Source organism: Anastrepha obliqua, chromosome 2 (assembly GCF_027943255.1).
Source record: "Anastrepha obliqua isolate idAnaObli1 chromosome 2, idAnaObli1_1.0, whole genome shotgun sequence".
Taxonomy (NCBI): domain Eukaryota; kingdom Metazoa; phylum Arthropoda; class Insecta; order Diptera; family Tephritidae; genus Anastrepha; species Anastrepha obliqua.
The window spans coordinates 85750655-85772620 of NC_072893.1; the positions used below are offsets into that span (position 1 = coordinate 85750655).

The following is a 21966-nucleotide window of genomic DNA, read 5'->3' on the forward strand; positions in this document are numbered from 1 at the left end:
ATTTGGACTCGATTGGAGCACTCTAAATGAGTCAAAGTGGGATTTTTCGTTCGACCCAAATTGGGGGACATCAGAATTCGTTTTAGAGGTATGGTTCCTTCGGCAAAGTTTCTTATTTTGATCCCTAGAATACGATTTTCACAGAGCAATGAAAGATTTTTAAATCGACCCGCCCTAATACACATATATAATATTTTGAAAACTGAAAAAAAAGATCAGCACTAAACAATTTTTGTATTTTTTATTAACTCGGTTTACACATATATTTACTCTGCAACTTATCAACAAAATTATTTGGCACTTCCACATGGCTGTGTATGCCATAAACAGGTAACGGTGATTTTTCGATCCACTTATCGTTGTCAGAATCATATTCTTCTACAGTATACACATCATGACCGCCAACTGCCCATATTTGGTTGTCAATTGTGATGGCACAAATGCCGAACCGTGCTACATTTAACGACGACAACTGAAAAGTAAATTGGTAAAGGAAAATTACAAAAAAAAAATTACAATTACGATAACTACAAAAAAACAAAAAAAAAGTTAATACACACCTTCGTGCATGTATGCTGCTGTGGATCGAAACGCTCCACTGTACTCAACATGCCTTCATTAAATCCTCCAATGAGGAATATAAATCCATTTAATATAGTCACCTGTCACACATACAAACATATTATACGAAATACTAATATTGCAAGCCTGTTTTGGCATTTTAGTACTTACGCCAGGCCAGCCGCGCGCTTGATGCATATTACCACATTTTGACCAAGAGTTTGTTGTTGGGTCATAGCATTCAACTGAACATAAGGGCTCACAGTCAATGCCCAATCCACCGAATATATAAATTTTTTCTTCGTAAACTATGGCGCTGGCTCCATATCTGTGATCTGACATTGCTGGCAGCTTTCGCCACTGATTTATGCCTATATCGAACCTATAAATATTTATATAAAATCACACCTGCTATGAATGGTAATAATAATGAAGAAATAATAATAATATTCGTACAAGGTAAACGCCTATCTTCACCCACTTACATCTCGACTGTATTGAAAGGGTCTCCACCATCATGGCCTCCAAAAGCGTAAATATTTTCATTGAAGATTGCAACACACAAATCATCGCGACGCTGTGACATGTTGGCCATTTCCATCCACTTAAAAGTAACCAAATCAAGGCGTTTAACAGCATTGTTCCTCTGGACACCACGAGAACGTCCACCAATAAAAAACAGACTATTCTTGTGGTATATTAGTCCATAGCTGTAGTCTATGAATTTAAGTTCAAAACATTTTTGCCATTTATCAAGGGCCTGGCTGTAGCGTAGAATGTATTTTAATTTCTGAAAAATATGAAAAAATTATAGTTACTACTTTAGGCTAGATGGCCCACCTTGCAAAGAATTGTTAAACAGTTCTCGACCAAGACACACAAGGAATAAAATTTGATTCAAAAAACTGAAAATCGGACTGCTCCCGGACCACGCACCAATAAGCATTCCCAGGATTGTAACCAGTAAGATTATGTTTCCGACATACAGGAAATTGTGTCGGGTTACTTTGCTAGAACCTGGAGAGCGTCACCTTATCAAAATGCCAGATAGGCTATTATTACAATCGTCTCCGTTTTCTTAAAACCGTGACAGGTGTTCAAGAACATAAAAGGTTAGTTGTTGTTGTAGCAGCTCATCAGGCCTTGCCAACACGATGTAGTTACCGATCATTATCGTCTACCTCTTCTGATGGTAGGCTCAGGAAACATGTTTTTTCACGGGTTGAATCCAAAGGGAGAGAGGTGTTAGGTAAATAAATAAAGGGTTAGTTGAAATAACTCCAGACTTACTGTATACCAACCCTTTTGTTTGTACCAACTCTAACTCCACATCTACAACTTCTACTAAATGTGTCTTAATATCTGTCGAATTTCAATTTGACATCAAACAAATGGGATCGTTGTATTCACGCATGCAAATGGCGCGACAAAATAAAAATTTAGTTGTCAAACCAGAGAACGATCAATTTACGTTCTCTGGTCAAACTACGAAAGGACAGTTGATGTAAAGACAGTGATGGTAAGAGATTCGATAAGGCAAGTGTGATTTGACAGTAAATTCGCGATGTCCACCTGACATTAACAGAGGTTTTTTTAAGTAATACTATATATGGAAGTTGGAAATGTGGGAAGCAAACTAAAGAAGTAACTAGAAGAAGAACGCAATGCGTTTCGGAGAAGTAACAGATTTATATCCAGCCAAGGACTGTCACTCCAGGAGAATTCCCCGTACATGTATGAGGAATGTTTATGCTGCTACAACAACATAATGCATGAAAATTCAGACTGCAAAACAGCCCGACGCGACTACTTCACGCAATGAAGGAGAAAGCTTCTCGGCGCGAAAGCCTAAAAGTTCCTGCCAGTCACCACCAGTGAAGAGAAAATTGGTCGAATGCGGTCACCGTTCTCTGAACCTAACAGATAAGATATGACTAAAAGTGCTGAATCCGCTAATAAATAGGATCGAAGGCCTCCTATTCGGCAGGTGGAAAAGGAAGTTCGTCAAGCCTCCTAACTAGAAATATGTGCTACTGACAAAAATCTTATAAAGGCAAGAAACTGCAATTCCAGCTTGTTTCTTAAAGAAAAAAAGAACCGTACCAGAAATATGAGCACACAAAAAACTAATAGGAATTAATTAAAATGGATTGGAAGCTAACCAGTTCTTGGATAGTGAAATTTCCTAGTCGAATTTTATTAGCAGAACGGGCCGGAAACTACACCCTCTTGCCTTTAGATGTTTTTTGATAAATAATGGAGCTAACAAATCTTTACCACAGGGATCAAAATCTAAGCGGAGGTGCAGTGAATTTCATCCTGAATAAACGCAAACCAGTATTCGCTCTGCATTATTATTATCATTAATATTTTTATTATATACATATATATATAATTGGCGCGAACACCCTTTTGGCCGAGAAAAATGTTTTTCTTAATTTTGGTGTTTTACCGAGATTCGAACCGACGTTCTCTCTGTGAATTGCGAATGGTAGTCACGCACCAACCCATTCGGCTACGGCGGCCGCAATATATTTATTATAGCTACTCAAATAATGGCACTTTTTTTTTACTTTTTAAATATCGATTGTACTTACTTTTACATCATTCAAAATCATCAGAACACATTTACGTTCACTTCGCGCTTTCGTATGGACTGGCGAAATTCGGCTGTCTCCTTCTGTTGATTCAGTGATTAATTTCAAAGCCTCATTCGCAATCTGTTCACAACCAGGTAGAGGTTTTATGTGTTTTAAAATAAAGGCTGGATCAAATTGCACGAGTCTTAGAGAGGTAACTAGCGATGCAAGATACTCTTCGCGGCCTTCTTTGTCATGTTCATACCATCGCATAATGGCTTGAAAAACATCAACCTCACAGTCAATATTAAGCTCATCACTGTCCGTAATCTCTCGAACAAATTCTGGCGAGAACTCAAGAAAATCCGCACTGTTGCTGACCTTTAAATGAAAATATACTAATTAACTGATATGTTCTTATTTGGTACAGTTAAATATTGAGGTATTCAAATCGTACAGGGCATGATCATAATTCATCATTTGCTACGTATTCTCCTCTTAATTTTCTCTACACGTTTTCACTTTCACCATAATCGTTTATACAGTGGAACTATATCTAGAATGATAGATTTACCGGGCTCGTTCTTAAACCATGGTGAAAACGAAAATTGTGAAGGAAACTTCGGTTTAGAACGTCACTTGGAAGGTTCGGCTGCCGAATTCTGCACGATTATTTCACATGTATTCACTCGTCTAATCAGTCGTTTTTCAGACAGCAATGAAGTGTCATTGGTTGATTTTTTTCGTATACCACCAACGCAATCTCAGTTTTTTTGTAAGCACCTAGTGACGTCTGCTCATTAGCTATTCCTATTAAATTCGCTCAGAGCCGAATAGCGGTCTGCTAATGAGCACATCTCTAAAAATCTTTTTACCATGGGTCCGCATACTCCAGACACTTATTTTTCACATAATCGAAATCACAATAGATTGTTCGGGTGATCTAAAATGTGGATGCATGAATGGGCGTTATAGACTGGCATCCCACCAAAAGTTATGGAGGAAAGAAATTAAAATAACCAACTGTATTTGCTTAGGGAGAGTTAGAGACGGACAACCTTTTATCAAATTTATTGACCCCAGATGCTCAGTAAACTCCTTAAATTAGTCTTGTTCTCATTGGATATAAAGTTAACACTTCATAAGTCATTTGAGAGGTGCAGCAAAATCAGGTGTGGCCAAGATTAGACCGTTAACCAGCTCTCAGCGAATTTGAAAGAATCAGCTGATTGGCTGAAGTAACCGGCGTCATGACAGCGGTTTGTTTACGAAAAAACTGAGATTGTGTTGGTGAGTATTCACTCATGTTACTTCGTTGCTTGAATTGATTTGTTTTGAATAGTAGTATGCAGAAAGAAGACTCCGCATTTATTTTCTCAATATAACATTTTTTATACTATGTACTCACCTTTGCGAAATATTTTATCGCATGATTGAAATCCCCGTTCTCCGACTTCTCCAGTGCTGACGTCATTATTTCAGCAATAATAAAATAATAACAATTTTTAGCCACTTGCGTTCTCCTCAAATGTGCTTAGGAACGCGACGATAGCAAACGACTGAAAGTTCTGTGTGTAAAATTTCATTTTAATCTGTATGTGCATTCGATTTTTTAATGAGGGGGAAGTACACAATGTTTCTGCTCATATTTTATACTACTGCACACTATTTCACCATAAGTGAAAGTGCAATTTTTAAAATTGAATTGAGTCGATAGATATGACGAAGCCAAAATAGTTGTAAATTATCTAAAATATGAAAATGGATGTTTGTTTGTTTCTACCGGTGATAAAATTTGGTCACTTTAAAATTTACACTTCCGGGAAGAATATAGCCGTAGTATGGAAAAATTCTGATAGGTGTCGCAGTAAACGTAGATGGTTCATTATATATGTATGTATATATATATATATACATAATTGGCGCGTACACCCTTTTTGGGAGTTTGGCTGAGCTCCTCCTCCTATTTGTTTCGTGCGTCTTGATGTTGTTCCACAAATAGAGGGACCTACAGTTTACAGCCGACTCAGAACGGTAGGTATTTTTTTTTTTTTATTAGGAGCTTTTCCATGGCAAACTGCCGAGGAGCGACCGCTATTAGAAAAACATTTTCTTCAATTTTGGTGTTTCACCGATATTCGAATCTACGTTCTTTCCGAAATCCGAATGGTAGTCACGCACCAACCCATTTGGCTACGGCGATCGCCGTTCATTGCTATGAACCAAAGTGATTAATATTCACGACGTACGAGGGTCCGATGCCGAAATATAAATTAAATAATTTGGTTGTTGTTGTTGTTATAGCAGCAGTATAATCATTGGTCGGGAAATGCTGTTGGAGTGACACTCCTTGGCTGGATATAGGTCCGGGTCGTTTCGGTAACGTAGAACCGGCTGTCATAAGAACGACAAATTTAGTCCCGATGGGTAGCGAAACTCTCTGCTTAAACGCTTAAATAGAAATAGAATAGAACGCTTAAGAAAATACAGGCAGATCAAATATAAGAACATTCACTGATGTTTGGTATTGCGACGAATAACATGGCGCATGAGAAACAATAGAAAGGGCATCGAAGCTAATGGATTATGCCATATTCTCCTTTATTAGCAAAAAACATTCATTGCCCATATCAAAGTCAAATATCGTCCCCTTTCTGCGAACTAAGTAGACAGACATGGCCGAACTGGAACAGCGGTCGATCGAAGATCTTGCTACGATTCAACAGAGAATCTATAAGAAAAATGATAGGTGTTTTAACTGGTCATTGCTTAATAGGCAGCCACGCTAGAAGGTTAGGACTCCCTTACTTCGATTTCTGTAGAAGCTGTCTTAATACAGAAGAAGAGGAAACAGTCAGACACCTTTTATGTGAGTGTGAAGGCCTAGCTATGAGAAGGCTGCGCACTCTCGATACAGCATTTCTAACCGATGTAGCGGACATAGCCCATCTAAAACTAACGAAGCTCTGCTCGTTTATTAAAGCAACCGGATGGTTTGAAAAGGAACACGTAGAGTAAGGATAAGCTCCAGTGGTATCACAATGGACCTGCTGAAGGTCAAAGTGTGTCTTGCGACAACCACCCTACCTACCTATCTACCTTCTGTGTTAACCTCGTATCAATAAAAATATAATTTTCAGTAAATCGATAAAAATGTTTAGAGTTACTTAACTTCTATGAAAAGTTATAACTTTTTTGATGCGATACTTATAGTACGAGTAGATACGAAGTTTTTGAATTCGAACATGTAGATTCGAGAAAAATCGAAACGCTCTGAAAAAAATTATATAATCATTATGAACATTGTATGTTTTTTTTTACGTAACAGGATTGCTAGGAATGTTTTTCACTAAAAATCTCAATTTCGAAAAAAATGAAGTTACGAGGTTAACACAGAAAGGGGACGATATTGTCATTACGACAAATTATTGAAGTACTTATGCAAATATGTCAACAAAAGTAGCGCAATGGCAATACTCAAAGTTGATAGATCTGGTGCACGAGTTGATGAAGAGAGTCAGTTTGAAACAGGTCGACATATATATATTAGCAGTAATGAGGCTACTTGACATATTTTAAGTTTTCCAGTTCACAGCCGCGATCTAAACGTTGTTCATCTCAGTGTTCACCTTCAACTTGAAAACAGACAAAGAGTCTATTTCACGACAGATACTAAATACAATACAGGATATGTAATTGCAGAACCAGCACACACGACACTTACAGCATTTTTTGCGCTGCATGAAGAAGATTAATTTGTCAAGCCATTAATGGACGCAAAAGATCAAAAGTGTTATGTAAAGGGTGGTTAAATTTCAAGGGCCGATGTTGAATGTGAACCACACCTAAACGTCAACCCCACCGTTGGACTTCTTTCTTTGGGTTTATTTGAAATAAAAGGTGTACATCGATAAGCTAGCAACAATTCAAGCGCTGAAGGATGAGATAATTCGGCACATTAGCGGCATAGAACATCACAATATCACAACAAAATAACAAGAATTTCCTAAAAAACTTGTATTTTATTCAAAATCAACACCGGCCCTTGAAACTTAACCACCCTTTAGATAAGGAACTATTTGCATTTGGTGGTCTTTGGAGGTGTGCCGCCGAGACCGCGGCGGCCATTTGGCCGATATTTTGTTTCATACGTAATTGAGCCATACCAATATTATCATAATACAGAGAAATGAGAATAATTTTCTAAAAAAATTGTGTTTTATTCAAAATCAACACCGGCCCTTAAAACTTAACCACCCTTTATATTGCATATGGAATGCTTGGTAGGTTGGTTGAAGTGGCGATTCACCAGGAATCCAATTAGCGCTTCCGCACCATTTTGTTGCCACCCCCCGCCACCAACAAGTTATACGGTTATTTCTTCACAAGTGTATACAGTCTGTGCAATTAAGAGACCTCTTAAGGTTGTTTGCATCTATGCTGGCCAGCTCTTCGAGGTTTTCTAAAAGCAGTTTGCCAAGGGCTAACATTCTTGCCTTCCATAGGGTAGGACATTCATAGAGGAAGTGAAAGATGATTTCATTTTCTCCAGTTGATTACAGTTGTCACTGCCGTGAGTCTGCAGGCATTCCTTCGTTTCATATTTGTCAATGTTGGCGTTTGTTTGTGTCATTCTGCTAACTTTGCATGTTGTCTGGTCTCTCCATCTATAATCCGCGATTCGTAGATATTTTAAGGAGATTGCATTCTTGATGCACCTGGTGGTGCGAATACCGATTCAGCAAGAATGTTATTCGAGACAGATCCCCTTGTTGCCAGTTCGCCAGCTTTTTCATTTCCTTCAATGTTCCGATGACCCGATGGAATGCTACATCCGAGAAATTTCAAGGACGTAGGAAAGGCATGTATGTATATAATGTATGTATAACATATTGAATACTACCAAAATCTTTATTCGTCTGTTGCATTGAGCCGAGTTATACGGTACCCCCAAATAACGCCTAGAATGCTGCTGGTTAATGTAAAAGGTCCGACTTCATTTGTTAATTTGAAAATGCTATATGTGCAGGACACTTTTGCTTACCGAATAAAAATTTACCTACAACACAATTCTATACAACGAATGCTTATTTGAGTAAAGCCCTTCATCGAGCTCTTAAATAATTGCGATCCAAACGCATAGCCGTTCTCGGGCGCTTTTATTTTCTGTGATACTAATATCGCACTCAGCTGATGAGCTAAATGCTTGCTTCACTTACATTAAAGACAAAAAAAGCACCTATAGTACATACATTTGCCGCGCGATGCATCGACTGCCACATTTGCAAAACATCTGTTGAACTTTGGAGAAGGTAAAATATCAGTTCCTGCTACAGCAAAATGTATTTAATTTCCTTTGAATTTCTGTGTCGTTGTGCCATCCATTGAACAGCTCAATCTGAAAGTTTATCCGCAAGTTACTAGCAACTATAGAGAAAAACATCAGTGGATTTATGAGCGTACTATTTTGACATAAAAAACCACCGACGTTAAAGCAAGCAACTACGAAATTCAGGAACGAATTGCAGGTGAACCTGTTACCTACAAATCGATTGGGAGAGTCATGAATGCGAACGAAGCTGTAAATTATCCTAACAAGTTTTTAAATTCGTTGTAACATCACATAAATTGTCACTTGAAGTCGGCATGCGTATTATTCTCTTGCGGAACATTAATCCACACCAATTGAGGAGTGGAATGTAATCGAGGTAACTGCACTTAATGAAAAGTCGCAAGGAGAAGATTTGTTCAATCCATGCATTTCACCTTCATGGCATTTGATTTCAAACAACTACAGTTCCCCGTTATTTTAATTTTATTTGTTCATTTGAGTCAAACAGACAAAAATAGATTATTTTTACAATGATTGACCTTAAGTATAGCTTACATAATTAAACCCTAGATAAAAAAATTAACAGTAAAATTAAAATTAAAATTATAAGTTAAAGTTAGTACTGAAAAAGTTGCAAGTTGTAGAAAATTTTAAAGAAAAAAAGTTTAAAAAATGTATTCAAAAAATAAACACATAATAATAGTAATTGTAGTTAATTGGAATTAATTGGAAGAATGAGAAATTATTTGAGTACAATTGCCCATTCGTATTGCAACCACTATGAAAAAATATCGAAACAAAAAAATTTTTTTGTCATAAAATGTTAATATAGTCCTTTAAGAATATGTCATAAAATTTTTAGAACGTGAGTTTAAGTATTTCTTATATTATAGATCGTCAACCGTGACGTCTCTATTCGTTGCGTTCGATCGCCAAACCTAATTTTTTTAAAGCATTTTATTCCGCGAATTTTTTTCCAGTTTTGTTTAATTCATATAGAAATTATGGCATTAATAAACAAAAAAAATGTTGGTTTTTTGTATTCAGGTGACTGACGCCGATGCTACAATGCTCGCCGATTGAGAAGCCCCGCTGCGACCTTCCTGGAAGAATTGAGTGTACATCCGCCATTTTAAATGATGAAAAAAATTTTTATATTATTTTAATGTATAAATAAATTGTATGCCAAAAAAATATATATTGACTTCTTCATTTTAAATAATTTTAATGAAAATCAGGGAAAATATGGCCGTTTACAGGAACTGTCCCCTTAAATGATAATCATGTTGGACTTGACAGCATGAAATCGACATGAAGACCTTTGAAGTAATTCTAAAATCTGAAATTTCAACTTCTTTTTCACTGAGGTATAGATTTGCACTGAGGTAGAAGATTTTGAGGGATTTTTGTCGTAGTCTAACTTTCGACAGTCATTCGAGCTTCATTTCGCTTTCACTACAAACTGAATTATCATATTGAATTTCAAACAATATTTCCATAATTTCTTTCTTACGACATCAAAGCGCCAGGCATCAGTCAAGACACATTTAGAAGTAGCAGCACTCGAGCAAAAACATCCAAGACATGCGTAATTCAGTTATTAAAAGTTTGCTCACTTTTGACATTAGATTTATGACACTCTCTTACAAAATGTGGCATTTAAGAAGGTGAATAAAGGGAAAAAATTGAATACTTTTTGGTAAAAATGGTAGCATAAAAGGATTTTGTTTTATTATTATTGATTGCAATATTGTTATTTTCCATATGTGACCTGGTCTACGAAAAGGTACCTTACGTGCGAAAACAAGTTTTCGAGAAAACAGCAGTTCAAGTTTGAACTTCTAAAAACCCTTGTAACTTTTTTAAATATTACTATTTTTCAATCCGGTTTGGCTTATTTTCTTCAGCATAGATCACAGTATCAATAAAATCACAGAAGCAGTGAAAAAACATTTTTTTATATAAATATAAATAAATAAGTAAAAGTTAATGCAAATCGCAGAAATCGTTTTAAAAAATAAGTTAGCTTTTGTACCGACATCTATGCCAAAAAAAAACGTATAAGACCCGGTGAAAAAAATTTTTTGAAAACAGACTTAAGTATCGTATTCATTACACCTCAGACTGTCCAGGAATGGTTCAGTTTTTAATTTGCACAAATTATTGTGTTCGTTATTCTAATTTGTATCATGACAAAAAAATCAGTCTTTTTCGTATTTGTACTTTTCTTTTTTTTTTACTTTTAACAAACTTTTAAACAAATTATGACTTTCTGGTTTTCACCTTTTTAAAGAGCCTTTCACACACTATTCGAATCAACAAAAAAGTGAAAAATGATTTTTTGACACGTAAGGTACCTTTTCATAGGCCAGGTCACATATATGTATTAAATAAATATTATTGATTGGCTATTTGTGTACAGCGACCTGAACAGATCTGTTGTGTAGCCATATAGCCTACTCGAACAGTTTTAGGCTCTTAATATATCTTAAAACTGCTGTAGGCTTAATTTCTACCAGGAGGTTTGGATTTATAGCCCCATTTCACAGGTAATTTAATCTGCGTCGTGCCACTGCTGGGCAGTCACATAGAACGTGTTCTGCTATTTCTGGTGCTTCTTTGCAGAGTCTGCAGGAATCGTTTTCTATCGCACCTTTCTTTCTGAGTCTTTTCGATTGCCGCATGCCCGATTGGGCTCCCCAGTAATCGATTAGGCCTCGTTGTTCTTGCTCACGTAGAAAGGCACTTTTAAAGCTGTTATTTACCCCGCAGAAAGGTTCAGGACCTTTGAAGAGAGTGTTTGCCCCTTTCCGCTAAAGTGTCTGCAATTTCATTCCCTTCGTGCCCCTCATGTCCCGGAACCTACATCAAGGTAACAAAGTTTTTTGATGCTAGGGTGTTGAGGATTTTAAACAATTCCTAGACCAACCTTGATTGGAATGAGAAGCTATCCAGCCATTTTAGAGCTGCTTGACTGTCAGAGAGAATGTTAATATTGCCCCCGCGCGTGCGTCTCTGTAGACATTCTCTGGCACACAGCTCTAAGGCGTGGACCTCCGCCTGGAAAATGGAAGTGGTTTTTCCCATTGCAAGTACTTTTTTGAAATGTGGTCCGACAATTCCAGCCCCGGCACTATCGTCTTCCATTTTGGACCCATCAGTGAACCACACCTGTGCGCCCTGTTTTAGGAGTATTTCATTGTTTCCCCTCGCTGAGCGGTCACTAATGACCACTTTGAATTTTTTGGAGAATCCTAGTTTCCTTTCCATCTTGTCGTGAACTGTCAGACACGGAGAGTTCCGGATTTAACTCAGACACCTTACATGCCCTGTAGGATTGCCTTCTTTGAGATGGACTAGATTAGGAAGCCTTAGAACTGCACTAATTGTCATCTCTTTGGCTACAGGATGTAGTGGAATCAGTCCAGTGACCACTCCTAAAGCCGCTGTGGGGAATGTTCGCATTGCTCCTGTAACGCTCAGACAGGCTATTTTCATGGACTGGCGCGTACACATACATACATATGAGTAATAATAAATATCGCTGATAGGTAATCAGCTCACACACCAGCTGGATAAAATATGTATAATATATTAACTACAAAGCAAGGAGAAAAAACTACCAACTATAATACAAATGAATGTTTTAGGGGGGATGTCACGGAGCTATGCACATATGAAAGCATTTTATAAATTATCAGTAAATCGTTGCTTTCAGTAAAAGTGATAAAACGAAAACAAATCAGTTACAATAACAAAATTCTAAATAAAATAAAGTGTGTAAAGACCCTGCAGGGCTACGAGCTGACTTCCAACTGGTTAGCTTCGAGTTTTATGCAAGCAGCTGGTGAAATTACTGAGTACGCAATGGGGAAATTCAAAACGGATCTGACTAAAAAAAAGCCATTAAGCCAAAAAGCCAACTTTACATTAGCAGTGGTTTTGTTGTTGTGAACACTGCAAAGGGGGCTTGGGTGGTGGCATGAAGAGTCAAAATAATATATACACTATATTCTGATCAGTTTTTTTTTTCGGTAGTAATTTTCTTTATTTTTCAATAAAAATATCGTTCATTCTACAACAAATACCAAATGAATGAATGTTAAAAACCAAGCACAAAATTTATGAAAACTCGACAAATTTTCATAAAAATTTCCAACTTTTCAATCAAAACGTTTTAGAAGAAATATGGCTACGCAGTTTTATAGCCTATCAAATTTAGTTTAAGGGGGGCCTCTTATCCATGGCTTCAAAAAAAGGTATTTTTTCTCAATTTTTTTCTAGGCGAAAAAAGCGACACACAGGAATAATCTTCTGCATTAAACAATTTTTTAACATAAATAAAAAAACAAAATGGCGGACATATGAGGGATCTCGCACAGCTTCTCGTTGCGCGCTAGTAAATCGGCGTGTAAGATTGCGGTCGTAGTTTTCACTTGAAACACAAAAGAAAAATATTGCCTTATTCAGAAGGCTTTCCCGCATATAATAGACTGCTCTTGTATAAAAATATGAAAAAATGAACACACAATTAATTATTGAAAAAAAGTGTTTTTTTCGCTTTTTTTTCAAAAACATTAAAAAATGATTTTTTTTTGTATTTTGTTAGTGACTTAGTTGCGCATTTTAATTAAATTATATAGATCATCGGTTTGAAACGATAACTTTCGTTGTTTTTTTTTTAATCTTACACGCCATTTTCAAAAACATGGTTTTGATAAAACGTGTTTCAAAGTTTTCAGAAAGTAGACAGTATACTCACACGAAGGACGGTACACAGGCCTGTAACTCCGAAATCACTTTGAATTCCGCTATACAATTTTGAGGGCATATTCTCCTATAATATATCTATCGATTGTAGTAAAAAAAATCGATTTTTTGAAGCCGACTGATAAGAAGCCCTCCTTAATAAAGCGTAAGTCTCAAGTGGCTCAATATTATCGTTGATTTTTGATAGTTCTTTTTCCTGACAGTGTTGCGTACAATAGTTTTCTCCATACCACCTTGACCAAAACGTATCCAGAACAACCACCAGGTGGTGCTCTGAGCCAACTAATTTGAGATCGGGTTTTTTTGTTAGGTTGCCACATCTGTGATTAAAGTTCCTATCAAAATAATATCGTCATTGCTTGACCGTCGTAAAAGTTACGCCGTCTTGACTAAATTTACCTCTGCGCATGGCTTCGATGTTTTACAGTTTTCAAACCGATACCATTTTATTAATTGTTGTTGTTGGTTTAGTTAAGGGATTTTCCGTAGCAGAAGGGCCTTTGGTGAAAAAGAAATGCTCCCACAGTGCTATTTTGGGCTTCAAAACTTTCGATTGAAGCCGTTACAGCAGACCGGTAGGCAGTCTGGTAACCTGTTTGTCTTGACCTCATGGAAAGCCTCCCAAATGATTACTAAACCACAATTGGTAGACGAATATCTAACGCTTAGATGTTCATCTGTAAAATAGGAAAGATGACATCGCCGATACTCTTCATCCCAGCTTGTGAGGTTCATCGCACTTGACAAGACTAGTTTACTGTAACGGCAGTCCTTGGTCGGGAAAAACCTAAGTCCTTCGGGTACATTAGAACAGGCTTGTCGGTGCACTCATTGTCTTCCATCTCACAATAACTGGGTACCCAACCCAACATATGTAACGTGGATCCTGCCAGAAGGCGGAGAGTTTAACATATCAGCTCCTAGTATGTTTGGACATAAATACTCGATTGATGAAAGCTTTGATAACCGCGTGGTTATCTGATGAGATATGTACATATAAATGTGATCTTCAAATCTTTGTCCGAAGTTTATGCTAACTGAAAGATGAAAATTGCTATCACCTCAGCCTGGGTTTTTTGCAAATTGCAAGGGAATGTTTGGCGGCAGGCCCATTTTTACCTGTTTCTCAAAAGTGATTTTTCTCCTAATTATAGACAAAGAATGCGTGTTCAAGATTTACTGTTAAAGAAGTTCTGGCAGATAGCAATGGTAGGTCTGCTTCTATACAAATGTGAAGAGGTGTCCATCCATTTGATCTTGTAACAAAGTGACAAGCCGACCTTTCCAGCTTAATTAACCATAGTATTGCGGTTTTTTAATTTTCGGTCACCAAACTGTGAAGGCATTGATAGCAATCCAATATAAAACTCCACACCCGAGCAAAGGGTATTATGTAGCCATGAGGCATGTGGCTGAATTTGAAAAGTGTTTTCAATTAAGTTTTTTATCGAGTGAAATACTCAGTTATTTGAACTCATTAAAGTGCTCAAGCTTTGGTAAGGCAAGAGTAACTGAGCCAAGGTTAAGTTTGCATTTTCTCGTGAACGACCAAAGAGCAGACTTTTGCGGGTCTACTTTGAAAGTAAAAAGTTGGGGCGTGTAACTCATCGGAGTCTCTTACACTAATTTAGCAATTAAACAAAATTAATTAACTTACGGCATGGCACACTTACATACATAAAGCATAAAAACACATAAATACATATTTATGGTAAATGAAAAGCTAACAATCAACAGACCACCCATTAATTAAAATGTATTTAGTTTAAAAATGCGCAAATAATTATTTGAATGTAACTTTGTATGTATATGGTTAGCAGCCTGCACGAACTGTACAGCGCATCCAACCAACCAATAACTGCACAATGCAACAACACTTTTCAATTCGTTAAAGTAAAAGAATTATGTACCAGGTATAGAAAAGTGCATTAAGAAACAACAACAATTCAAGTAACACACGCTCTGTTAATTTTTGCGAGACAAAAGATATAAAAAACTAAAGTCCAAGAGAAAATAGAAAAAAACCAACCATCACAGCTAAGCTAGAAAGAAAAAAAATGAGCAACTTAGCCTAGCATGTCCAAGTCGGTGCACGCCAAATGCATTACGCATGCGAATGTGTTAAATTTATGTTTTTCATAGATGCTGTCAAATTGGACCCTGATCGCAATGAGAGTGTAAAGGATTCCTAAATACAAGCAAACATTGTTTTCTACAAATCTCCCAACGATTTGATGGGTACTAAAGAAATTTCACCTGCACACTCAATGGCGGCCGCTTTAGCAAAGCTTGCTTGTGCGCTGGCCGTGCAAAGTTGTGGGTTCGGTTTCTAACAGCTAACAAAGCAAAGTATTTGCTGAAGAAATCTAGACTGCGCACCATTTTACGCCCTCAATCTTAGTTTTATAATGAAACGCGGCCAAAAGCTACGCTTTGAAAAGGTGTTTTACGTAAAAACACTGAAACACACAAATAAAAGGAAAATTAAACTCTTGATTTTTTATTAAAATATTTTAGCGATGTGTGAATAAAACAAATCTGCCTAAAAAAAAGGAAAGGAAAAGTAATCTATTTTTTTGTTTTTTATTGTTAATAAAATATTTTGGTACTGCTTTAATAAAACGAAATTCATCAAAAAAATAACTTTTAAGAAAAAATATTTAATATATATATTATTTATATTTAGACAAACACAATTTTGAGAAAGGAGTTCATAAAAAAAAATTATTTTTTAGAAAATATATATTAAAGACAAAAACAATTTATTTTTTACGCAAAAATAATGAAATTTATATACATACTGAAATTAACATTGATTTGTTTCTTATTAAAATATAATATTTTGACACTGCTTTAATAAAACAAAATTAATAAAAATAAAAAACATAAATAAGTAAGAGAAAAATCAAAGAAAAAGACAATTTTAATATTTCACGAAAATAACAAAAATTATGAAAATATTATTAAATATTTGCACTGCTAATTAACGAATTTATAATTTTAAATTTAGCATAAAGTGGTTCTAAGCAAAAATGCTGAAAACTCGAACCAAAGGAAAATTAATATACAAGGTGGCGCAATATTAATCACCCTATCGGAAGATTTATCATATTTTCAAATGGCGTGGCACGTCAATCATATTAGACACTGGTGAACTAGACAGCGCCAGTATTTCCTCCGCTGGAAATACAGCCATCACAAAAAGTCAATATTGAACATTGTACAGACCCATAAGTAAAAACATTCTCAGCTGGTCGTCAAAACTGGCCATACTTGATTCCAAAACGGAAACGAGACACTCACACTATTACACACCGAGGTGCCTGTCAAACTCACAGCTAGGATGCCTGTCAAAAAATAATGAAAGAAAACCGCCAGTAGGACGAGCGCTGCATAAAACAATTTCCTCTTATCTAGAAAAAAATATACACACAATAATAAATCGGCCTACACCTGCCAATGCACTATGGGCTGGCATCAAGAAAGGTGGCCAAAAGTCGGTTTTGGAACTGGGACCAATGGAGTATATTTTTGATATCTATACACTTTAGAGCAGCTATGAGCAAAATTTCAGAGAATTTCGTTTAGTAGTTTTGCCATTAAAGGGCGATAACCATTCATACTTCGGCTTTTTTTGCACTTGGTCATATAGTTAAAAACAGTGCGAAATTCGAATATCGCTCAAAATATTTTTGGTAAATTTTACGTTTTTGTATTCAGTTAGAATATTCCAACACAGATTATACTGAAAAAGCTTTGAAATAAAGGAACTTGACGAAAAAAAATTAATTTTATTCTTAAAATGTTGTTTTTTACCAAAAAGTTTTAGCCGTCGAATGCTGGCAACTTTTGGCACTCCATGATATTAACAAAATTTCAATATGAAAATATTCTTTGAAGTATCTATTATTACCTATTAATGCGCAAATGTGCGCTTTTTAGTATTTTCAGAGATAACGGTAAAAACGTATGTGCGCTCTGAACAGCTTTTGTACTGTGTCTATGTTCAAATGCCCATAACGTTTTACTGAATTGACAGATTTGAGTCATTTTTGATATATTAAAAATATTTTTAAAAAATCGTTACACAGCCAATAGAAATGTTTTTTTTGTTTACATTACAAAAGTAACAAAGTAGCCATGATAAATAAAAAAAATCGTTGGGAGAACGTAATTCTGATTGGGGGAAGGTTTTTTTAAATGTCTAGAATTTTGCTTCTAACAACATAGTAGGCATTAAATCAAAAATAAATTTCAGAAAATTCGAAACTTAGTTGGTCGGCTCATTGTTAAATGCAATTTAATCAAAGCTGTTTCATTATAATGGCGACATTCACGAAGAAGGAAATTTTAGATGCCAATGATGCTGAAAAAGGAAGCGGTGTAAAATATATTTTAAATAAATTACTAATTGAAGAAAATAAGGTACATTCTGAGGATCTTAAGCGTTTAGTTAAGATGGTTGCGTCTCTTATTTCTAAAAGAAAGGTTAAATACAAAAAAACCAAAAAAAATAATAAATCATTTACAGAGAAAAATGTCGAATGGATTAATTCACAGTTTCTCATTCCAGAATTAAGAATAAAGTCTAGTTCCGATTCTTCTTCCTTGAAACGTGGTCGCCCATGTGTTGAATTTGAAAAAATGTCAGATCGATCGAAGCGGCGGGCAATTGCAAAAATAAGCCAGCAATGTGAAAACGATCCTCTAAAAATATTATTGGCGGCACGACAAGCTGCAATAAAGTCTCAGGAGTGCGAATTAAGTTCGGTTTTGAAGAAAATCATAGAAAACCCAGAGTATTGCGTGAAAATAAAGCAATCCAGTAAAGCCACGCTTTCACTTATTGTGAAATCTCCTGAAGAAGCTCTGGCTTTTTTGATCGATAATGGGCTTTCAAAATCAGTTTATACAAATATAAGGTTAGCAACAAAATTAAGCGGAGCTGATGTTTGGCCTCCTTACGATCGATTAAAGGAAGCTAAAGAGCAATGTAGACCTCTAAAAGAATTCATTCAAATAAATGAGAATGAAGCTAAGTGCGATCTTCAAGCGCTTTTAAATCATACTGCCAGAAGAATTGCCGAGTTGCAGCAAGAAGTAGTACTTTTATATGCACAGAAGTCTAATTTTTGCGACATTGAAGCTGTTTTTATTTTTTCTTGGGGGTTTGATGGAACCAGTGGATTTCCATCATTCAAACAACCTTATTCTGAATCAAGTGTAGAAAAAGTTGATACAAATTTACTTGCTTGTACATGCATTCCTTTAAGATTAGTAACGTCAAATGGGACCATTTTGTGGAACAACGCTATTTCTCAATCTGAAAAATTTTGTCGCCCAATTTCACTTAAATGGATAAAAGAAACTACTGAAATTATTAAATCACAAAAGCAAATAATGAACGAACAAATTAATAAGCTCGAGTGCTTGGAAATTGAGGTACAACATTTTCGTATACGTTTACATTTTTCTTTGCATATGACTCTAATAGATGGTAAAGTTTTAAATACACTTACTGACACAACATCATCACAGTCATGTCCAATTTGCCACGCGACACCAAAACAATTCAATGATCTTTCCAATATTGCGACAGATGTTTTCTTACCAATTACTGGCTCCCTGCAGCATGGCATAAGTCCATTGCACGCTTGGATTAAAATTTTGGAATGCTGTTTAAATATTTCATACAGGAAAAATATAAGAAAGTGGAGAGTCTCAAACGAAGTTGATAAAAAAGAATATTCGCGCAGAAAAGCAGAAATACAAGATATTTTGTGGAAGAAATTGGGATTGAAAGTGGACATGCCCAAGGATAGAGGTTGCGGAAACAGTAATGATGGCAATTCAGCTCGTCGGGCTTTTCAAAATTCAGAAGTCTTTGCAAATTGTTTAGAGTTGAATACAGAATTAGTAACCAACTTTTCAATAATATTAATGGCTTTATCCTGCCATCTGCCGATAGATCCTAATAAATTCAATATACTGTGCCATCAGACTGCAAGAATTTATGTTGCGAACTACAATTGGTATTTTATGCCTGCGACGGTTCATAAAATATTAATTCACGGCTCTGCGATTATAGAAAATAGTATTTTACCTGTAGGAATGTTTGCAGAAGAAGCTTCTGAAGCCCGCAATAAAAATTATAAGTGTTACCGTGAGCGGCACAGTCGGAAATGTAGTCGAGAAGCTACAATGCAAGATATGTTCTTGCGTTCTATGGATTCCTCAGATCCACTAATAGCGTCTCATAGCTTGAGTTCACGACTACAAAAACGAAAAAAATTGCCTCTTCCATCTGCAGTAATTGCATTACTCGCATTACCAGAGGTTCCGCAAAGTGAAGAGTAACGGCCACTCCTCAAAAGAGATAAAAAAAAAGTAAATCATAAAAAAAATATAAAAATATAAAAAAATTAAAAAAAAAAAATCTTAAAAAAGCAAAAAAAATATTTTCAGTTGAAATCAATTTTATTTTCCTAAAATATCTTTAATTTTCAAATTAAGAAAAATATAAAATAAAAAAATCTTAAAAAAAAATCGTTTTAATAAAAAAAAACCAAAAAACCGTAAAAAAAAATTTAAAAAATAAAGAAAAAATAAAAAAAAATAAAAAAAAAATTAAAAAAAATAAAAGTGGAGTCTTCTAAACCTGTAACCTCCTCGTGGTAGGCTCTGGAAACTGCAAATGTTCACCAAACTTTGCAGGCTAATAACAGGCTTATGAAAGTGCTGGAATTTTCAACTTAGGCGCTTGGTACAAAGATTTTTCAAATTCTGAGTCCAGATTCGAAATCAGCGACCTCGAAAACCCCTTTATGCAAATATTTGTATAAAAAATTGATTTTTTTTAATTTCGGCCGCCATATTGGATCCGCCATATTGAATTTTTAAATTCTGAGTCCAGATTCGAAATCAGCGACCTCGAAAACCCCTGTATGCAAATATTTGTATAAAAAAATTGATTTTTTTAAATTTCGGTCGCCATATTGGATCCGCCATATTGAATTTTTAAATCCTGAGTCCAGATTCGAAATCAGCGACCTCGAAAACCCATGTATGCAAATATTTGTATAAAAATATGGATTTTTTAAATTTTCGGTCGCCATATTGGATCCGCCATATTGAATTTCTAAAATCTGATTTCAGATTCGACATCAGCGACCCCAAAAACATTTATATACCAAGTTTCACGAAAAAATGTTTTGATTTCGATTTATGGCCGCTTTTCCTTGATGCCAGCCCATAGTGCAATGTGGCCAACGTGGCACTCCTTTTATTGTTAATAAACAAACAAATAACAATAAAAACACACTTACTGGTAGCATAAAATACAGAAAACGGTAAATCCCAAGCTGCATAAAGCACACACAAACAAGCGTGTACGTTTAAATATAAGTTACTGCTATCGTGTGCACCTATTTAATGAACAGTTATTTAGTTAATTATTATTTTTGCGCTTTATTTAATCAATTATTACTTTATGGCTTTTGATTTTATCTAGAAATTAACGATTGTCAAATCTATGATGAGAGTAGTGGTTAGGTAGTAGCTGTTGGAGGATGAGCCGCAGAACTGCGACCAATGAAGGCTTCGCTAATATAAACACCTAATTAATCAATTATTATGTCTGGCTATCATGGGTGTAATGTGTTTATTTTAAATTCCAATCTTACTGTTGTAGATGTTCTTTTTTTTTATAAATTATAGAGGCAAATCAGTTCTGCACGGAAATCTAGCCACGTTTGTGTCAGTCCCCAATAATATTCGCCCCAAATTTATATACTTCAAGATTTATATACTAATAAAGTTTATATATAGTACGTCATCCTCGCTGTTATTAAATAAAAAAAAAGAAAGTGTGTGGTAGTTCACGGAACCCGCACGATTGAAGTGAAACTTCTTTTATCAACAAATCAATAATTTAACTATTATTTCAATATAATGCATGCAGAAGTCATGGAAAGCATGGAATGGAATTTTATTAAACAGAATTATTTATTTATTTTAATATAAAAAGAAATGAATTTATTGTACTCAATTACATTTGGTTCTCGGCATTGTCATTATCATTATTGGATTCGTTTTCCAAAAATGAAACAAGGGCTTTATGGTAACTGAAATACGTAAAAAATGATCTACATTCTAATCTATCAAGGTATCGATGAAATACTGCATCAATGGTAGTTCCGCATCTTGTTGTTGGTACTACAAATTATCACTTATCGTACAACCGGAGGATTCCCTGTCACGGTGTTCAACAGTAGCTCTTAATTTTTTACGCTCCAAATACTCACGTTGCCGTTCAGCACCTGTTTTCGGTTTCCGTTTTTGTTGATTTGATGCCATATTTAACAGAAATCAATCAACAAAACAAAATATGTTTGTAAGATTTGCTCAAAACTACACACACACTCTATGACGCGTCTCGCGTTACTAATAATATTGTGTTTGGGATAACTGTCAACTGTTTCCACCGAAATGCGTTCGCAAAGTATATGGTCTTTGGTATGGTAAACAGATTTATGATACATTATTTTGCGGCGACAGCACAGCGCGATAGCCCAGCGGCTAGCAATGTGGGCTTCCGATCCGAAATCCTTGGTTCGAATCATAAGAAAATTTTTTTTTTTTTTTTTATACATTTATTTCATTTTGTTTTATGATATGTTTATGAGCAGATTTTTTTCATGGCAGAAATACACTCGGAGGTTTGCC

At 35.6% G+C, this 21966-nt stretch overlaps 1 protein-coding gene across 1 annotated transcript; it reads right to left on the bottom strand.

Moving 5' to 3' along the window:
• Positions 1-222: 222 nt before the first annotated feature.
• LOC129238044 (kelch-like protein 5) lies at positions 223-4681 on the bottom strand. The gene is made up of 6 exons (XM_054873085.1): positions 4549-4681; positions 3159-3521; positions 1047-1351; positions 733-943; positions 561-662; positions 223-472 (listed from the first exon to the last, which is right to left on the bottom strand). Exons 1-6 carry the CDS (start codon positions 4612-4614, stop codon positions 245-247), a joined length of 1275 nt encoding a protein of 424 aa, XP_054729060.1. The 5' UTR covers positions 4615-4681; the 3' UTR covers positions 223-244.
• Positions 4682-21966: the final 17285 nt, after the last annotated feature.

Bases quoted from the DNA above. Each gene is read 5' to 3' on its own strand.
- LOC129238044 (XM_054873085.1), bottom strand. From the start codon at position 4,614: ATGACGTCAGCACTGGAGAAGTCGGAGAACGGGGATTTCAATCATGCG. The intron at 663-732 runs GTAAGTACTAAA...TATGTGTGACAG, and splicing joins AAGCGCGCGGCTGGCCTGGC to GTGACTATATTAAATGGATT. The intron at 473-560 runs GTGTGTATTAAC...TTTACTTTTCAG, and splicing joins AGCAGCATACATGCACGAAG to TTGTCGTCGTTAAATGTAGC.